A 20,720-nucleotide genomic window follows, 5' to 3' on the forward strand; every position below is an offset into this window, starting at 1 on the left:
GCTATTGTTTCATCTTGTTGTGTGGGGGATTTTTCAACCAAAAACCACAAACTATCCAGTCCGAAATAACGTAACAGACAATTAGCCAAAATGTCGAAATCATGTGAATGAAGCAAATCGGATATAACTTTTATTTTATTGTTTACCTGAATGGCAACTAGAGTAGTTTTCCCCAAGAAATCATTCATGCATTTTTTTGATTTATTATAAATTAACAGTACAAAAAAAATTTGGTATTCATGTTGATGAATGTCATGCATGCAAGTGTCAAACTTTCCATTATAGATGGATGACATAACCTAATAGGTCCACTATGGTCTCAAAAATTAATAACCACTTTTTGTCTGTGTGAAATATCTTTGCCTTAAACTATTTAACGACTAATCCTTTAAGGCAGCATGTATTTCACCAGCAAGCTAGTTACTGAATTTGGAAAGAGCTACTATGGTAAATGGCTAGCTGGTTAAGCATTTCGTATTTTCTTACTACGGTAAATGGCAGCCAGTGAAGTAGGGACTTATTTTAAAGGTGCCATTTACTGAAGTAGGAAAATACGAATATGGTAAACAGCAATTATGCAAGTCAATAAATTCAAATGCAGGCTAATTTTTAACTGAACAACGAACTAATTTTTCCAAAGTGTAGATTAACCTAAAACTAATCTTCTCTGACGTAAACCCTCACTTTTCTTGAATAAGCTAACCTGCGAATTGAATTGCCCACAAATATAATGCCAAAATTTGCGCCATACTTGTTACGAATTTTATATATCGTAAAACAAAAATTGCCACAAAATATAAATTAGTACCTTAGGAAACTTCATTAAAATATTTATGCTTAAAAAAGTTTACAATGTTTTGTGAGTCACACTCATGGTCTCTTTGGTTAGTCAGTACTTGTTATGTATACAACACTAATCTTAAACGTCAATGGACAGTTGGACACCATATATGATATTATGCTTACTCAAAGAAAACTTAAACTTTAGTTTAGAAATGAATTCATATTAAATTTTGCATCATACAAGACCAGTACTAACTGGGCTTATCTTATTTAAATCTTAATATGCTTCAAGCCTTTAAGGATTCACAAAAGCATAAGTTTGCTAAGTTTAAACTGACTAGGCTAAGGACACAATCTGAGTGAGTATACAGAGTTTTTACAAGTGAATGAAGAGTCAACGAAAGCATGGCTGATGATTTAGTGAGGCCTCCAGTTCAAACAATGTAGGCAATAGTTTTTTAAAGTTTTAAATATAATGTCAATTTTTGGTGGATTTCATAAACGTGATTAAAAACACATAAAACTAATCACTAAAGTATTATCATTTTACAGATGCTATCAAGAACTCTGGAGTGTTGCAATGGGATTTTCATTTGTACAAAGTACAAAAGCCATGGAAAAAGAGCTTCTTTCTTCAGTGAAATATTTAAGGCCAGGCCTGGATTATTTCAAACCATACAAGTAAATTATATTAGTTTTTGTGCAAGAAGATTGTGTAATGTTTTATTTCAAGGCCTGTTAAATTTAACATGATTGTCATGCATTGAAAGCATTTTTATTGGTATCGCTTACTTTTTTCTTGAATTTCTAAAAGACAATTTTTGGACCAGTATCTTGGAAGTGATGGTCTTATTACCCTTCACCATTGGCTTGAAGCTTACCCACAGCGTAAATGTTTTGAAGCTTGCAAAAACACAACTAAAATTTAATATGCAATATTTTCAACATAGTGAGTCGTCAATGAATCAATTAAAAGAAAATGCAGGAAACATACCAGAAAATCAATTGCAATTCGTCTTGAAAGCAGCCAAGCTCTTGGTGAGTGATCATATAGGCCTATATTGGTATGTTAGTCGGTCAGTTTTATTAAACCTCAGGCTATTTATAGCGAGGCAGTGGTCAATAATCGTCCAGTGAATATGTTTTTATGCTATTTAACATATAAAATTTTTTTATGCAAGAACATTGATTGTCGTCAGATGAAAGTGCTTGTAGATCAATTTGCTACATCATATTTTCGTGGATCAAAGGAAAAATTTAACCAGATGCTAAGTGAAGAGAAGGCAGTTAAAATTTTATTAAGTGATGTTTCAAACCATTATTTTGTGGAGAGGTAAGTATTCAAGCAATATGGAAGAACTAGAAGTTTGCTTATACTGTAAAACATTTTTTTCTGGGTAGTTTGAACTTTTGCAACTTTTTTGCAAGTATACTATATCTACCTATCCAGATGTACTGTACTCTGATAACTAAAATAAATTGGTAAAGTAAAATTCTGAAGATGTATGTTAATATACAGTAGCTAGATGCTTCTGCCCTCTTGAACTACGAAGGAAGTTTTTTAGGCATATTTCCTCTTGATTTCATTGCATAAATTTATGCAAACTTTCATTCTGATATCAATTTATTTATCATGTGTATAGGCCATGGTATCATTTGAAACTATCAATTTACTTGGTTTTGGTTTTGAAATAGACTGTATTTATTACGAACGCTCGGTTGTATTGTGGGATATTTTCAAGATGAAGACCATCCTTACCAGGTAAACTTTGTATGTTGGTAAATAAATAGATAGTTAGATGTCGGTTTTATTACCAATACTTTCTTTCCATTTTTTTATTTGTTATACCTTTGCTTATATTGACTTTCCTTCAAATAAAATCTTAAACATTTCTATCACTTTTATTTTGTTTTTCATAGAAAGTATACACAGATGTTTTGGCCAATCTTCCCGATATGATGCAGACTTTACTGGATCAACTGGAAAAATCATTTAAAGTTGATCTTCGCTCATCTACTACCAGGGGTCCCTACTACACTAATGAGGTATACTTGCCATCTCAGGAAACTATTGTTATCATTAGGTGACAATTTGGGTGGTTATCTACAAGTTAACTACATCAGACCTTGCATGTAACGGATTTGAACATAGTGAATAATCGCGTATATCAGACAATATTTCTTGTCAGTTACATACATTAGTTACTTTCCTGCTTGTGCATTACTAAAACACAAAGCAATGGTTATAAAACTTTGGTACCCAGTAACCCATGCATACAAATAAAATTAGTTTTTAAATATGTCATCAAACAAACAGTTGCTTTGCATCTTGATTTCCTGGAAATGGGAAATATAGAAAGACGTCTGTTGAGTGATACTAGCATTTACACTTTTTTAACAAATGTGATTGAATAACAAAGTTAATGTCAGTCACAAAATGTCACAAAACATTTTAGTTATGTCGACTTTCAATAATTTTGTTGAGCAAAACTTTTGTTCCCTCACCGTAGACCGTCTGATTGTTAATATGTTTTGTGCAGCTAAGTCAGGTTAGTTTGCTGCAAGTATTTTGACTGAAGTAGTATGAAAAATTTTACCATGACAAAATTAGGTTTAGCGTATAAGCTCACTGCAATATTTTGAGCTTGTGTTTATGACTCACAGTTCTCGGCGAACTTGCTGCAATTCTTTAAAGTTACCCTGAAGGCAGTCATGTGGTAGCACCCGCTGATGATGCCTTGAGTCTGATGATTAGATACATGCTGATAGATTATCTAAACAAAATATTTGCGAGCTGCAGCAATGAAGGGCCTGTTACGTTTCGAAAAGCACAAACTGAAAACGAACTTACAAGGTTAAAAGGCAACATCTTATTTCACTACCTTTATATATTTACGTAGGCAAGCCACGAATTTCAGACTAATAATATGTTCGTTTTATTTGAAACACCAGACATAAGTAGCGTCCCGAAAGACTTCGAAGTGAACATGGCAAAAACAAGAAACTAGGAAGAACTAACCTAACTGAGGTCCAAAGAAACCATAAGTCGCCAAGAACAAAAAAACAGTGATCAGCAACAAAACACAAACTCAACCACGACCAGAATTTGAAGAACTTTACATCAAACAATATGAAGAAAGAAGGTCAAAAAAGAATTGAGTTACAACTCTACCGAAGGCAGCACTACTCCATCATATCAATGTTTGAAACAAACTCCATATAAAAATGAAGCAATTACTGAGCCGTCATTCGACGATGACTACTTCTGCAGATGCACATGTGGAATTATAGTTCCAGAACTGGACTCTAATTTGATAGAATATTGTCTGACTTGTGATATAGTTTTATATAAATGCAATTGCAAATGTTTTTTTATACATTGGTTGTCTGACATCGAAAGCATAAATATAAGTAGTGTAGTTTGGTTTATATTCCGTATCATTTGATTTTGATTGTTAATTCACCATCTAAACCAGATGACCTGTTAACTTCTCCTGGTTCTATAAATATCGTCTGAGATATCCAGATCCTGTCTTGTTTGAAGTAAGTTCAATTGTGTTGAAATTCAATGTTTTGTCTGTATATATGGACATGTTTTATCTTTAACTTTTTTTTTGTTGGATTTATTGTGAATTATGATATATGCAATAATAATATTAAAACACTTGACTTAACATAAAATTTGTGGTTTAAAACAAAAGCTTTTGTCAGTCCTTAAACCAACTAATTACCTCACCAAGGAAGTTATGTTTTTATGATCATTTGTTTTGCCACATTACTTGAATTCCTACTATCTAAACTTTTATCAAATTTTCTCTATAGCTTTGTTTTTTTTAAGGAAAAGTGGTTAAATTCTAGGTTAGATAAACCTACCAAGGCCCATGTTATGGAGAAAAGAGCAATCCCAGGCCATATTTGATTTCCCACCTTGTGAGACATTAGAACGGGAATGATAAGTAACAATAGAACATAAATTATATATATATTTCAGTAGTTTTCCTAGCTGTTAAATACACCGCAGCAAAGAAGTATCAGCCTAATATACTGCATTGATGTGCTTGTATACAAACTCTTCAAAACAGGCAAAACACTATAGGCCATAGTTGACTGTAGACTAAGTAATTGGTGAGTATGAATATACAGAAGTGACTATTTATGTTTTTCATCAAAATTGGACTGAATGTGTTGTTGTTAAGAATGACACATTTGTTTGGATATCGATCTTCGAGCACTGACTACCGGTACACTTAATAATTGTGTTAGATTTTCTTATATTATCTTCTTACATTGGGTTAAGTGAATGATCCAAGGCAAACATTGAAATACCGTTATGGCATGATTTGCAGTAAAACATTTGTCATGAAAAAATGAGTTATGACGTAGGAGTATTCTGCAGCCTTTGCGAAAAGATGTACTCTCGGTGGTTTTTTAGTATTGTTGTGGCATGATATTTTTAAGAAAATAAGTATAAATTATTTATTCATTCTCAATTGTTCTTACAAAAGCACATCGTTTTTATTCAATACCCTTGTTGTCTGTTTATAGATGGTAACTAGATTTTGCCTTCAAAAAGTCAAAGAAGAGTGTGAGATTTTGGAATTGATAATCCTATATCATTCTCAGTATCCGATGTCCACAGCCACGTTGGTTAAGTTACTGAAACTTTTTAAAGGTATTGTCTTAATATCTTGCTGTGTTTATGAATATCTTATGAGATCTGACAACCAGATACCAACTTTGTTACAGGCTTATCTGTGGCACAGTGAAGCAGATCATAGTTTAGTGACCGCTGCTGTAGGGTAACAATACTATTATTTTGACGAGACAAGTAAACTAAAATTGGCTTGTTTCTTTGATTTATATTCCAGAACATGGATTTGGTCTCAACTATTGTCTGTCTGATGTTCATGACAATGATCGTTTGACCCAACATCTTTCATGCATGAGTGCCCTCGAACAAACGATTATAATTGAAGGTTTTGATGTGGAATTGCTACAGGTGAGACACTGCAAAATTATAGATGAAAGTATGAGAATTTTTTTCTTGTCACTGTTATGGTCAGCATAATTTGTCTAATGTCTAGACATAATCTGAGCACTAGAGCTGTAATTCCAGTATCTTTAATATTCACAGTCGGATGAATTGTAAACTATATTTTGAAATCATTCAGGAATCTGATGCCATAGAGGAACATGCCTTAGCAAAGAATAAAGAGGCTTTTAATCAAATTGATACCACAATTAAGTCATTGTCAGATCAACAAGAGCTCTCTCCACTTCTTTTGTGCTGGGCAACTATTCGCTACTTGGTAAGTATAACTTTCGGCACAGTTTATTTGAAAGGCTTGCATATTGACTTACTTTTAATTGCAACTTTGATTTTGTAAATGTATTTGTTAAGTTGATGACTGACCAAGGTGGTGTGGAGACTCACAAACTTGGAGACAGAGCAGTTGCAAATAAAGTGTGGAGACATGTCATTCAGTTACTTCACATCTACCCTTTCAACAGTGATTCGGTATTTAAATGCTATGATATTCATGACCAAATTTAATTTAATTTTGTTCTAGTGACTTTTTGTTCTCCTCTTTCAATAATAGCATTGAATGTTATTTTACTATGTAAAAATTTCACTTGAATTTCAGAAAGTAGCATCAGTTTCAAAACGAGTCATACGTGAAGTGCTTTCATGTGTAACACGTACATTTCATGAAGATTCTCTTGGTGATTATTCTGACTTAATCTACTTGGCCACTATGTTGCTTGGCAACACCCCAAAACATGGTGTAAGTTTTTGAGTTGATTTATTCTCAGGATTTAAAAATTGTAGACGTGAAAATGAAAGTAAAACTTTATGTAAAACTATTTTACTTCTTAGCATGAAGGTATTTCAAACTGTGGTTTGGAAGCTCTCTTGTCGTCGGCAGTAGGTTATTTTCCATTAAATATTGAGCCCATGCTGATGCTTCTGTCAAGCATGACAAAGACACAAAGTGATTCCTTGCAGGTGAGACTGATGATTTCTGAGAAAAATCGCATGTTTTTGAAATTTCATTTATAGCGTCGTTGTTTCTTTTCGTTTTTTTTTTCAGAATAGAAGGCACCAAAACATTTTCAAGTCTTTTAACAAGTATTGTTTTAATTACTGTTTGAAATGCTATTAGATCCATGCTTATATATCAAATCTTCCTGTGTTTGCTGAGTTCATAACAACTTGTGCTCGTGATGAGGTGGAGAGTTTAGAAGATGGTGCTGTATGGAGGTTAATAAATTCTAAACCAATCAGAACTGCAGGTAGATATAAAGTTCATTGACGTTACAGTTGCATAATTTGTCATAAATTGTCATATTTGTGTATAAGTAAATGAATATGAAATGAATTTAAACATATATAAAATGAAATAAAAATCTACAAAAAGTAATGTACTGCAAGTCGTGCTTGATAAAGCACAGAACTTACTCAAGTATTTCTTTGAAGGTGGCATGCACACTGTACGAATTCCTCATGGGACTGTGGGACAGCTGGTGGACAGCCATTGTGGTGCCATGGTGCAATGGCAACATCAAGTGGATGGTTGGAAATTTTTTCTTGCTGAAATTCAGGTGATGCAGATCCCCAACTGGCAATCTTTTTCCCTTCATCTGAATGCTTCATAAACTTACTAACTAAGGAGGGCACTAGCACACCCTCTTTTTTCGTGGCATCTCGAGAAAGGCATTTTTTTCAACGAAGGAACGGAATCACGAGTGTGCTTCTTTTTAAGGGTTATTTGCTCGTTGCTCTTTTTTTGCACAAACAATACTGTGAACACACGAAATGAATATAAATGGTTGGTTAAGAAAATCTAGGCTTTCACATTGCCATAAGACTTACATTCTATGAAATGATTATAAAATGACTGTTTTGAAACTAATTCCGCGCACAGTTTTCCTTCAAAAAGTTAATGGTGGAAAATAAACAATACAATACGGAAAACTAAGCAAGGCAGAAGCATTGTATTGGGGTTCGTTATAACCTCTTCGTTTTTAAAGCTAACAACAATGGGTCAAGTTTTCATCATGGTGTCGTAATTTGCTTCATGTTTCCATTATTTTTATAACTTAACCGATATATGCTTTGAAAGTGAAGAATATTAAATTGTTGGTCGTCGGCATAGACAATTCTAGAAGGTTGTTAATACTCTCTTCGTCTATTGATCAACTGTGGCAAGTGTGACCAAAACAAAACTCTTCAGCATGGGATTCCATGAGCTTTGCTATAACATTTACAACAAATAATGACAAGCAGTAACATTTGTAGTTAGACACACGTTTTATAATGCAAATTTGCAACATGCGAATGTGATTGGTGTTCGAAAATGCAGAATGAAAAATGAAGAACGTGCTCAAAAATGAACAACAGAAGCATGAGCGATGCTTTTTTTTTCATTAATGAGTGTGAGCGACACTTTTAATCAGAGTACTCTGCTTACTTAGCACAACATAAACTACACTACTGAAGCAATAACTAAATAAACTGCACTTAGTGCACTACTATAGCAGTAACTAAACTGCAATAAAGTACTTCATAAATTTTCATGTTATTGTAACAAGGAAATGTGATGTTTTCAGAGTGTTCTTGAATATAAAGGACCAAGTTCTGACTTGGAACTTCTGGGATATTTCAAAAAGACACAGCTAATCCTACATTTGGTAGAAAACCTATTAATCTCAATGCAGACAAAATCCAGCTGTGATACAGGCTGCATGGCCATGTTGGAGACTATGCACCAATTTGTTGACAAACTCCATCAAATTTTGCAAAAGTGAGAACTAAATAGTTTTATGAGTCAAAAGTTGTATGATTGCTGTTAATTTATCTTCTTTTTTCTGCGTTTTCAGAATAGTACAAACTCCCATACCACCAATAAAGCTGGTTGAAACTTGTCTTCGCTGTGCTATGGCTTGGATAGATGTCAATCCTAAATCACATGCGAATAAAACTGTATCGCAATTCTCACAAATAAGATATTTTCCCTCAAAAGATGAAATTGGTTTTAATTTGTCATCAACAAGCTCAAAATATCATCCTGGGGTATATGGGGCTTTATTGACTGAAGTAAGCCAAAGTATTTTGCATTATAACCACAATAGTTAAGCAATGAAAACAAATATTTGTAATTTGTAATGCATTAGTTTTGCAGAATATTGCAAAGTAAAGCTTTAATGAAAAACTGAGAAATCATCTGAATCGTTTGTAATATTTTTAGTGTGAAAAGGTAAATGGTTCCTTCGATATCACGGTGGCAACAATTGATTTTATGATAATACTGCTCGAATATTCACTCAACCATGACGAGAAGATGTCTTCATATTTATCGATTAGTGTTGAATTTATTTTGACTGAGGTGTTTGGCTCATATCAAATGTGGCATAGTAACGACTCAACTTCATGGGGAAATATTGGTTAGTCTCCATTTTTTTATCTATAAGCTGGCATTCTGTGCAATTGTTTGATCCATTGCCAAATATTTTCAATCTTTACTTTGTTTATGTATACAGTATTTCATCTTCTGTTCTGTTTGTTTCATTTATCATATCTGTCTGCATTTATCAGACAATATAAACTTGCATTTTATGCAAGTCAGCTTACTAAAAATGATATACGATATTTATAGTTATCACTGTGAATTTGTGCTTTGTGTCATGTTTTAGAATTTGTTTATTTTTTTCTGCTTTAGTTCTATTTACATGAAGTTGTATTTCTCTAGGGGTTCGATGTCTAGAACTTTGTCATCTAATTCTGTGCTCATCAACCAATATGGATGTGGTGCCAGATACTAACTTGAAATTACAGAAAACAGTTGTTAATCTTCTATCTCATGGAAATATTGCCGATGTCCTGCTTAACTTGGCTTGTGTCAGCGTGGATACCCTACATTCTTTGTTAGCAAATAAGGTAGTACCTCAGTAAATTAAAACTGAACATGAAACACTTTAAAGCAGCGGTTCCCAAACTTTTCTAAAAATTTTGTCTGGCGGACCCTTTGCAATTATATTGATATTTCGCGGCCCTATAAAAATCAAAGAATGCTATAGGAAAAAATGCAAAAACCACACCAATGAAAGAAAAAGCAAAAACTATCAAATACGGTAAGCGTTTAAAGGGAAGGGTGCACTTGTTTTGCTGCAATTAACTCATCAATGTTTGGTTTGGTTTTGGATAGCACAATTCTCATGTCGTGTACTACATCCACCCTCTGAAACTGCTTTAAAGCTTTAAAGACTAATTCTCATTGCGGACCCTTTGAAACTGCTTAACGGACCCCAGTTGGTCCGCTGACCCCAGTTTGGGAACCGCTGCTTTAAAAGCTTATTTTATTTTTTAATTATTTTTAAGGGATGTGTTCAAAAAATGTCTGACTGTTTTTTTCCTATCACAAGTAATGCCAAGCAAGTGAATTGTTTTCGTTACGAGTTGACTTCATTTGCTTACGTATGGAAAGTTTCGAGCCAGTCAACCTCATATTTTTTCATTTGTTCTTTGGGTTTAGACGTGTAGTATGTCATCAGCAGATTTTTGTTTTATGCAATATGATGAAATGCATCGAACAGAGATAACGCATGGTCCGTCGAGATGCTAAGCAACAGTTCACTGAGCATAGTCTTAGCTATTATCGTTAACCTAGTCCAGTACCAATAACTACCATTAAGACACGAATGCTTTAATAGCACATGTACTATCACTTGACAGTTCTATGCTAAAAATAAGCATCACCTACCTGGCAGTTTTATTTCATGCAAAACACATTAGCTGACCTATATCACAACTAATATAATTAATTCAAACACTAGTCATCAAATAATTATCATGATTTCTTACTGGAGGTTGTAAGCGCCTCCGCTACCAGCAAATTTGCAATACATTTTCAGCTATAACTTCTTAAAAAAGGTAGGTGATAATAAAGGTCAACTTTTGCAACACTTGGTCCCCCACTTAAAGTAAACAAGCAGATTTAGCAGAACTTTATGACAATGTCTATTATAACTTGTGTTGAGACATGGTTCTGGGCCAGAATGCCAGTTTTAGTCCTTCCATTGAAAGTTTTTGACAGCAACAAGCCTCGATAGTGCACAAAAGTCTCCCAACAATGTGAAAGTAATGCTAAGTTGTCTTTTTCACCCTTGTGGTTCTGTTGATTATGTATACACATCATGATGCTGAACAATCCAAACATATCTGAACGTTTTACACTACCATTATGAAACTGCATGCATATCACAAGCACTCAAATGTGTAATGGTGAAGATTTGACAAGTTTAGCACAATAACGCACTCTCACTCATATAATTTACTGTTGCATAGTCCGAACTTGTCGTTCTCTCGATTGGGCAGTGCTTAAGAAATGGTTCTTTTCTAAAATAAAAACCAATATAAAGTTGAGTTTCAGAAGGAAGTTATGAGAAAAATGACAGCAGAGCTTTTCAGATGTGTTGTTAGCAATGGTAGAACCGCTAGGAGAAGTGAGGTAACTCCCAAGGTAGGGAAGGATTTTGAAGGCAAAAAAATAAAATGACTTATGTTTCAAAGGATACTTTTTGAAGAGACCTCATAAGTAAACAATTTTGGTTGCTGCACCTGTATCATTCATGCCGATATTTTACTGATTGGTCGAGAAGTGTAGTACAGTATGTATTGTGTAATTTTAGTTTGAGATTTTTAGATCATATGTATTTCTCTTCATTGTTGCAGCCATTTTCACCACCTGTGCTTTCGATAATTGATGCTCTTCGATTAAGCTTCTCCATTTTAAACAACTTACTTAGAATTGAATCTGCAATTGTGCCCAGTGATGAACTTGAGTCTTCTTACCTACATAATATCCTCACAACACCCAGCGTTGGAGGTATGTTAACATAACCTGCATAAAGCTATCAGTATTTTGGTCTTGTTGTGGTCAGTCTTATGCTTTGCGGAATTACATTTCTTCTACAGGATATAAGTGCCCCTTTTTATTATGGTCAACTATTTTATGTAGACAACAACCTTATTTCGGTCATCGCTGGATATTTATATCATCGTCAGAATGTTGCATTACCTCGTCTTGCTGTCTCCCTCTTACGACGAATTTCATTAATTGCTCCAATGTCACTTCATGCCTGTCTCGGGCCTAATGTCGCTGCAATCAGGTACAAAACATTGCACCTCATTGTATTGGATTTAATTTGCTACATTGCATTGGCTACTTCATTTTATGACTATAAATATGAAAAAGAAAATCTTAATAAACCACAAAACATGGAAGTTTATGCTTTAACATATTTTTCAGAGATATACTTCTTGTGAGATTACAGTCTCGAGCTGATGATAAGTCTTTGAAAATTGGAATTCTAGAACTTTTTGTAGTCTCGGTGCAGACACAGCCTGGAGTGCTCGAGTTGTTTCTGGATCTTGAACAAGTTGAACAGGACAAACCTGAGCTGGTAAATACGAATTTCTAACTGGAAGTAGTTTAACTAATTGCAGTGGGTTTTTCGTTCAATACAATTCAGTTACGTTGTTATTTATATTTATTATTTTTGGTATTAATTTTTTCATTTTGATATCGGATGGCATCCATATGCCCTTGATTGATGTGCCTTTAAGACTTTTGTGGTTCCCGTTTATAGCAAACAATATTTGGTTCCATTCAGGGTCTTACACTTGGTAAATGGAGCTGTTTGAATGCTGTGCTTGAAATGTTGAAGCCAGCTAATCAGGGCACAGAGAATTTACCACCAAGGTTACATGCAGCATCAGTCAAACTTCTAAATGCTTTGTGGGTCGATAGGAGACACTCAGCTCTACAAGTATGTCTTAGTCAACCTAAATTGCTTTCTCTTTGTAAGAAGGCACAGGTATAGCTCTACAATCTACACTAGGAGTGCCCAACCAGTCGATCGTGGTTTACCAGTGGTCCGCGGACAGAAGCCAAGTCGACCGCGAGGCCATTGGAAAAAATAAAGTTTTTTATGTGTAACAGTTTGTTTTATTGTGACTTGCGACAACTATACGCTTACCAAATAATCGAGTAAGACTTGTTTTACTCAGTATTTAATAGTCGTTGTGGACTAGTGTTACATTACGTTACTATTGACTGGGACTTAACGTTTGAAATTAGCAAGTAAAAACACCGGAAATTGTGTGTGTGGATTTGCGATGTTCACACTGGATTGGTAAACCACTGGAGGTTGGCTACTTGAAAAGTAGACCTTGGGTTAACAAAGTGTAAACGTAATGTAATAAAGTGTAATAGTAATAACACCCCTGATCTACACAATCAATTTATATTAGATTTTAATAAATGGATGTTGAAAAGTATTTGTACAGCAAGTTTTGATTAGTATGTAGCAAGAACGCAGAAAACCATTAACAAACGCATGCTGTTGAATTTAAGGCGATAAAGTTTGCGTCGTCAAATAGAGGTCTTGGATTCTGGAGTTCACTCCTCTATCCACTCTTCAGTGAAAATCATCCTAAAGACATTGCGATGGTAAAACACAATAGTTTTGTAGTGTTGCTTATGAATGAAATACTTATAGATCACTTATGTTAGAAAATGTCAAATAAAAGCCCGGCCTTTTATATTGTAGCCATAATATCTTTAATAATATAAATAATATAGTTTTATTTCCAAAAATAATGTCCTTTGACTATAGTATATACTATATAAGATAGGCAAACTAGGCTTTTTCGGGCATTTTTCTGGTTAAAAAGTTGTGCACTGTTTACCTTATGTTGAAATGTCCACAATACATTAATTCAATAATAAAAACACGCCAACTTACTTTTTAGAATGAACTGCTGGAAACATGTGCCCATGTCTTCAACATTGTCGCGCTTGAACAGTTTTACACAAATCATGGTGATCTCGACAAATCACTAGCCAAAGTGATGAAGGAATTTTCTGAAAAAAAGAGATTTGAGCATTGGTCAAAAGTATGTTAGAATGTTTATACTTAGCTAAAAGACTGTCTAGTGCAGGGGTTCTTAACCTGTGGTCCATGAATCTCTAAGGGGTCTGAGAAGATGCTTTAATGGATCCATAAACGAAACCCAAATATTACGAAAATCCATTTATTTTTATCTGTCCATAAGGTTGTTGTTCCACTTGGTCAAACCACAGCTGTAGTCAGACATGCACCTCGACTAGTTTAGACAATTGCAAAACCGCCTTTGTGGTGTAGTGATACACAATGGCTAAACAATAGTAAACGTGTTAAAGTAAACGGGTAGAGAACGTACTGCTTGCTGCTCGTTTCATTGCTTGGTTTTTCACTGGTCACTGGTGGTTTTTCTATTGTTGTACAGTTTAATTAGTTGTGCATTGGGTGTATCTTATTTGTTTGCCGTCTTTTCGACTACTACCCTGTTGATTAGAATCTAATTTCGACTTTTACAGTGCGTTTATTGCAAAGTTGTCTATAGCTTTTTAAAGAATGTTATAGGGGTTTATGACACCAAAAAAAGTTAAGAAACACTGGTCTAGTGAGTTATGCCTAATTACTGGACACAATCTTAGGTTGCACTTGTGCTGCATGTACGTTTATATACGATAGCACCTAATCTGTTTTATCTCATGGTTTTTAACGGTTTATTCATTTCAAATGCTCTTAGATACGTTGCCAAGTTGATAGTATATTTTATGATCACAGGTGCTTTTGTGCGTTTCCAAGACTGTATTAACATCAAATCCCTTTGAACGACGATATCATCAAATGTTTGCATCAGCATGGAAAAGTTTTCTTTCAACCATGAAATTAATTGATGGAACTTTGATAAAAATCATCATGGAAGATTTAATTGAAGCAATTGAGTTCCTGGTACATACCTGAACATTGTCGAAGCTATGACAGTTCATAGGACTGTTTTCATATACTTTTCTATGCATAGTTGGAAATATTTAAAATTGCTAGTGCCCACAAAAAGAGTTTCAAGTAACATAACAAAACAAATGCATAGTGAATTGACCCACAATTGTTTTGTAAATTAAACATTCAGGTAAATGTGATAGATTCCTGTGCCGAGGTTACGACCCTTCTTAATCTGATGACAAGCCTTCTTTTACATTTAGTCTACAAGCAAATGAAGTCAAAAAAATACTTAGAAATGGGTTTACTGCCAAGGTTTGATTTGAGTATAGTAGATAGCGGAGTATTAAATGATAATATTGTCTAAACAATACAAATACTGGTACTTGAAATCTTCTTACACAATTAATTTCATTAACATTTATGGTAATTAACCTGCACTTTTACCAATTACGTTTCATGCATATTAGAATAGTATTTTGTCTTCAAACGTTTGAATCATCACAAGAACGCAATGAAGCATCAAGTCATTTTTATGCAATCGCTCTCCACCTTGTGAAGTATTCACCCTCAAATGGTAATTTTTATTTCTAGATCAGTAATATGCAATAATGAAGGTAGATTTAAAATGTATCCTTGATATGAGTTACCTTGGGTACTCTATAGTATGTACTATGTAATCTGTGTAACTTATCCGTTGCTTGCCGGTATTAGACTACCCTTTTAATTCTATAACTTGGATGCTGATTCAATTAATACTATGCTATATTTTGACTATGTTTCTTCGTTTCAGAAAGTGACCGTTCTAGTAAAACAGATCTTGTTCAGTTGACATGTCAGCATTTAAATTTTATACTGCAAGACGACGAAAAATCAGACAACACAGAGGTATGCGTTATAGAATTACATCGACAGGAATTGTCTTAACGAATTAAAGTGAATCAGATTAAGTTAGAACTTTGAGATGAACTTTGAGATTAAGTTGAACTTAGAGATAGGTTTTTTATTCAGTGACGTAGCACATTTTTCAGTTTCGTTGCGGAAAAAGCTTTGCCTTTTTCAAAATCATTTTCAAGAAAAACTGCATTATACTTAATTCGTACAATTTTGCAGATGACGCTGTTATTGATCCGAATGTTAGAGGCATTATTTGAAGTAAAAAATGAAATAAACCATTCATGGCTTTCATCAGTGTCACATGAATCGTCTATTCATCTACTCATGACATCTCTTGTGAAAAAGCTCACATGTCATGATCATGCAGGTAGTATTTCTTCAATATAAGAATTGAATTATATCACCAACCAAACGTTTTTTGTGAATGGTATGTCTTTTACAGTAGCTAATGTGTTTTTGATTTTGCTGAGTTACTAGTACTAAAGATTAATTATTCTCTAAGTCTGGTATTGGTATTTTGGTCTGGTATCTGTGAGTTTGACCTTGATAAACAAAAGTTCTACAGTATTAACATTTATAGTGTTTTTTGTACAGTTACTAGTGTGAGTTTTCCAATTGCGGTGATGCAGTTTCTGTCGCATATCGCCACCCACGAGAATAGTGCACGTATTATTCAAAGAACTGGTCAAATATCAGAACTTTGTTTGAGCATCGCCAACACTTACAGCAACAAAGCAAACAAAAAGGTTGTTTTTACCTTAGGATATTATTTTATTGTGGTTATATAATTATTTTTTACACCTTTTTATCTGCTTGTAAAATGAGCAATGGTTTGTAAGAATGTTGTGTTTGGGCACCGGTGCAAACAATTAAATGTTGAACAAACTCTTCCCAAAAATTTGCGTTTTGTATTTTTACCTATATAAGCTTGAACAACATGCAAGAAATGTTATTCTTTCCAAATGAACTTATTATTCAAAGAGAAATGTGTAATTTTAATGAATATATACTACAAACTATGGAAGAAACCATGCAATTGCGTTCAGTCAAAACTCCTGCATTTAGATTTTTTATTATAAATTTTGTAATTTACATTGATCTTGTAGACTGTAGAGGGTTGGCGGTGGACGCTCTCATTCTTAGAACGAGATCTTAGTGGATCAAAAGTACTGCTATTAACAAATGCAATTTTGAATTTTTCTAATTTAACACGTAGTGGCTGGAAGTATATCACCTGAGTATTGTATTGATGACACGCATGCTTGGTTCCCTGTCATATGACTTTGTTGATGACATGCTTGACTTCCTTGGTGTTCACCAAGAAAGAATTTATCAGGTTTGTTCTTAATTGACAGAAAGAGCATTTAAACACAAACATAGAAAGTACTGGAGTTACAAAGGTTAATTATTACAAGTGGAAGTTATTTTCCATTTCTGAACAGGTTTCACTAGAACTATTTTATTTTTAATTTCTGTCCATTTTTTAGTGCCTCACCGCGCTTCGATTAAACCCAAATTCCTCCTTACTCCGGGAAACAAACCACACAATGGCGATGTTAGCAGCACTGTCAAAGAGGTTTCTTCATCAGTGGAAGTTCAAACTTCGTGCTTCCTTCGACATGGCGTTGTATCAGGTTGTCATCACTTGCCACAGCTGTGTTGCCATGCTTTTACATCCACGGCTACTGAAAGAAACAGCTAAGGTTGTTACGGTTTAACAATTAATATGCAGAAAAAACAAAAGATCCAAAACTGTAGGAAATATATTTATTTATTAGCAGAAGTTTTGATCAATACTGCAACCTTTATCAAACAGCAAAGCAATGGAGAACATGTAAAGCGAAAAATAATTGCTTCAATGTAATGAGTTAGAAATAAAACAGCCTAGTAGTAAGATTGGCAAAAAAACAAGACATTGGCAGTAAAGCGTTGAAAGGTAAAGGAGAAACGCCTACCTTGAGGGATGGCCACACATTGTAGATCTGTAACGGCGTTTTTTATTTTGAAGTTTTCTAAGTTGACAAGCGGTCGGTAATTTAGATTTTCTGTTATTTCTATTTGTAGTTGACAGTAACTCGCTTTTTTTCGATCTTACCCGATCCATTGAAAATAAACTTTGCTGTACTGTTTCTCCATTGCGTTGGTAATAGTCGCAGTGTTGACCGAACCGTCTACTAATGAACGTGTTTTCTATCGTTTTAGCTCTTTTTTGAAGGTATAACCTGGTTACTTTTTAGGTGTTTATCAATTTTCTTCATGATGCTGTTTTTTGAATTTTGATAGTTTTTCAAACTATTTTTTGCTAAAATGAATTGGTAAGATTGCCAACTTTATTTAGTTGAAAGAAAAGCGGGAAGGTTATGTTAAGGTCATTTCCACACCAGCTCGTTCACTGTCGGCACATCAAGCTTCCTTCAAGTCATATGCGGTAAGTCTGGTTTGAACAGAGAACCTCAAAAATTTGTTCTTGATCTTTTATTTTGGGACTTTTGTTTTGCAACATGAAATATGTTTATATATTAAAATGATAGCGGTGGTAAAGTCAATAATGCTATTACTTGCCCAGTTAATTTATCAACATTGGTTATGAAACTTTACCCAGGACGATGAAACCGTACCGCAAGATGTTACAGCGGTACAACAACGATTGGTTTCCATTCTGGGAAATTCCCTTGACTTCTTGAACAACATATCGCCGAATATTTGTCAGATAATGTTCGACCAAGCAGTCGACTCAGGTTAGTGTTGAAATTTGTGTAATATTTTCAGTACACGTGTCATATTCCTTAATGGGACGATATAAAATGGCAGTACTAGAAAGGGGCGGTACGGAAATTGATGGCACTGGAAAATGACGGTAATCAGTGTTTCTTTTTAAAAATTTAATATATGTAAACCAGTGATTCAAAATCTTTTTCTGATCTTGAAACAATTTTATCTTTGACGTCTGCATCATTCAACCGTTGCGAAACTTTGAAACCATTGAAAAACTTTGATGTTAATTTTTATACTTCTTTCAAAGGTAGTTGCGTTAGTAATATACTTTATACAGAGTTGAAACCTAAGAATTTCGAATGGCGATACTAACAAATGAGCGCTAGCAAACTGAACTTCGATCTCAAAATTCGTATATTTTAAACTTTTGAACGGAAACACTGATCGTGGTCATTTTCTTGTACTACAATTTTTCTCGTCCCAAATTTGATTTTGCCGTATGTGACGAAATATTACTGTTAATAACATCACAGAAGAATACACACCATTGCTGACAGTAAATTTTGGGTCGCCGTCGATAGAGCAAGATGTGGAAGCTTCGTTTGGAACAATAATAAGTGCCGCTAATTTTTCACTTTCAGCTCTACATAAGGTTCGAACATTTTTTGTTACATACAGAAATTTTAAACGACTTTCGCTTTCATCGAAAATCACTTGGCGTTAAGCTATTGCAAACTGGAAGTTAACTTAGTGGTCTGTATTTCTAAAGAAAAGTCCTATTTAACTATTTACAATGTTGCAGCTTGAAAATTTGAATCGTTTTCAATCTTATCACGATTCGCTCAGCTTTGTCGCTGACGCAGCCTTGACCCTTGTGATGTCACAATGCTTGTTGTTGCTGAAACAAACAAATATATCGAATAGAACGAAGCAATTTCTGAGAAGAGAGCTGGCAGATGAGCTGGTAACATACATTTATTTTTACCATTGCGTTTGCTTTGGATTCAAACCAGATTTCGTACGCCCGAGTAATCTCAACCATGAATCAATCATACTGGTACTGTAATTACCGTATGTTAAAGTTAAACCTGAATTAACTCGCAAAAATACCCTGCTATAACGAAAATGTTGTCAAATGTCGATTTTTATGATTTTATATTTGGTATAGTGGGATTTTTCGGTTGTAGACATTTGTTTGCGTCCAGTGCATTTTTTAACTGGTAGAAATAACCAAAGCGGTGGTTATTATGACATTAGGGTGAAGTCTTCACGCTGGTTTTTATTTTGTATGTTGCAAATATTATGCATCCAAACCTGTTCAACAATGCGATGTTATGACTGGTCTTCTTAATTCCACCAACTCATCTGACGTTGTGTTTTGGTTTTAGAATTCGTGTGCGAGGAATGCAAGTCGCCATCTACGTCACTCATCGAGCTCTATTTCGCCGCAATCGAGTCCCATGAAACCACTTCAGTCCGGTTCAAGCCGGTCACCAGCCGTCACCACGAGCAAGACTATTCTAGATTTGGTCGGAGCGTTTGTCAAACAAATAATGCCTTGACGGATACACAATATGTTTAGAAAAAACTGAAAATGATTTTATCTTAAAGTGGTGGCTCCTTTACCACTTCAAAACCCTGCTGACACTGCCGTTTTTTCTAATCATTCTAGTTGATTTTGATGTATAGAGATCCTTTGTAATGTGATGTTGTTTGCATCGTTTTCGTTTTGAATTCTCCTGAAACAAAGCGATTCCCCTTAATGTTGTACACCAAGTTTAGTTGCCGAATAAGTACTAGACAAGTTCACTTGGCTGCTTTCAAAAGCAGCATTAGAGCGGTGACTTTTTTTCATCACCATCGTGTTAATGCAATCAATTATCGGCTTTGTGCAGTCGCGCAGAGAGTTAGATTTGCAAACTGGCGTATTATATGGTTACGATGAAAATGTGTAAAAAAGTTGCCAATTGTTAAAGGGAAATAATTCCAAATTAAAACCTCTTCAGGTCATGATTAACCTCTATCCAGTCCTCCTTTTACCGAGTGTATTGGCGTACTGGAAAACGTGTTGGTTGTACAATAATGTAGGCTATGTCGCTATGAAAGTACCTATTTCTAACTCCGTTGCTGAGCATACAATTTATATGGCGGTTTGGCGACTCATTATACCGGCTCTGCCCTATCCGTACGTATGAGTCCATTGTATTAATTGCGCGTGCATGGCTTTATTTGTCATCCTTTATTGGAAGCGTTTTAGGCGAAATCTGAAGAAAATGTGACCAAGTTGATCCGTTCTAAGATCAACGACTGATCTGTTCAGTTTTTTAGTTTATCCAGTCTATAACTACACCATAACGGCCAACCGTAGCACCGATATGGACTGGACCACTTCTTCAGGAGCACGAGGGCCCCCCTTAGCGATAAGCCTTATCTGCTCAAAGAATATCGATTGGCTACCTAAACGTATAGTTTCGTAAGCATTTGTACTTGGCACA

At 34.6% G+C, this 20,720-nt stretch overlaps 1 protein-coding gene across 2 annotated transcripts; it reads left to right on the forward strand.

Moving 5' to 3' along the window:
• The first annotated feature begins 1,076 nt into the window (after nt 1-1,076).
• Nucleotides 1,077-19,993, forward strand: LOC143468659 (nucleoporin NUP188-like). 2 transcript variants are annotated; one of them, XM_076965991.1, is made up of 37 exons: nt 1,077-1,226; nt 1,336-1,464; nt 1,734-1,821; nt 1,965-2,116; nt 2,479-2,545; nt 2,704-2,829; nt 5,329-5,455; nt 5,652-5,782; nt 5,955-6,092; nt 6,185-6,301; nt 6,429-6,569; nt 6,662-6,790; nt 6,948-7,077; nt 7,262-7,386; nt 8,395-8,588; nt 8,665-8,881; nt 9,033-9,228; nt 9,534-9,721; nt 11,516-11,669; nt 11,802-11,952; nt 12,093-12,246; nt 12,457-12,612; nt 13,200-13,295; nt 13,598-13,741; nt 14,458-14,625; nt 14,804-14,928; nt 15,084-15,190; nt 15,407-15,501; nt 15,727-15,877; nt 16,105-16,256; nt 16,727-16,846; nt 16,998-17,213; nt 17,849-17,938; nt 18,113-18,248; nt 18,759-18,877; nt 19,028-19,189; nt 19,614-19,993. In XM_076965991.1, exons 1-37 carry the CDS (start codon nt 1,189-1,191, stop codon nt 19,785-19,787), a joined length of 5,103 nt encoding a protein of 1,700 aa, XP_076822106.1. In that variant the 5' UTR covers nt 1,077-1,188; the 3' UTR covers nt 19,788-19,993. The 2 variants fall into 2 exon arrangements, 1 of the variants encoding a protein (XP_076822106.1); XR_013119013.1 differs by lacking the exons at nt 17,849-17,938; nt 18,113-18,248; nt 18,759-18,877; nt 19,028-19,189; nt 19,614-19,993 and having other exon boundaries at nt 16,617-16,846; nt 16,998-17,136.
• Nucleotides 19,994-20,720: the final 727 nt, after the last annotated feature.

The sequence above is a fragment of the Clavelina lepadiformis genome, chromosome 8, assembly GCF_947623445.1.
Source record: "Clavelina lepadiformis chromosome 8, kaClaLepa1.1, whole genome shotgun sequence".
In the NCBI taxonomy this organism is placed as follows: Eukaryota; Metazoa; Chordata; class Ascidiacea; order Aplousobranchia; family Clavelinidae; genus Clavelina; species Clavelina lepadiformis.

What these genes read in the sequence shown, in the direction of transcription:
- LOC143468659 (XM_076965991.1), top strand. Translation starts at nt 1,189, where the DNA reads ATGGCTGATGATTTAGTGAGGCCTCCAGTTCAAACAAT. An exon ending in ACCAAGAAAGAATTTATCAG is followed by an intron (nt 16,847 to 16,997) that starts GTTTGTTCTTAA and finishes TCCATTTTTTAG; the next exon opens with TGCCTCACCGCGCTTCGATT. An exon ending in CTTCCTTCAAGTCATATGCG is followed by an intron (nt 17,939 to 18,112) that starts GTAAGTCTGGTT and finishes AACTTTACCCAG; the next exon opens with GACGATGAAACCGTACCGCA.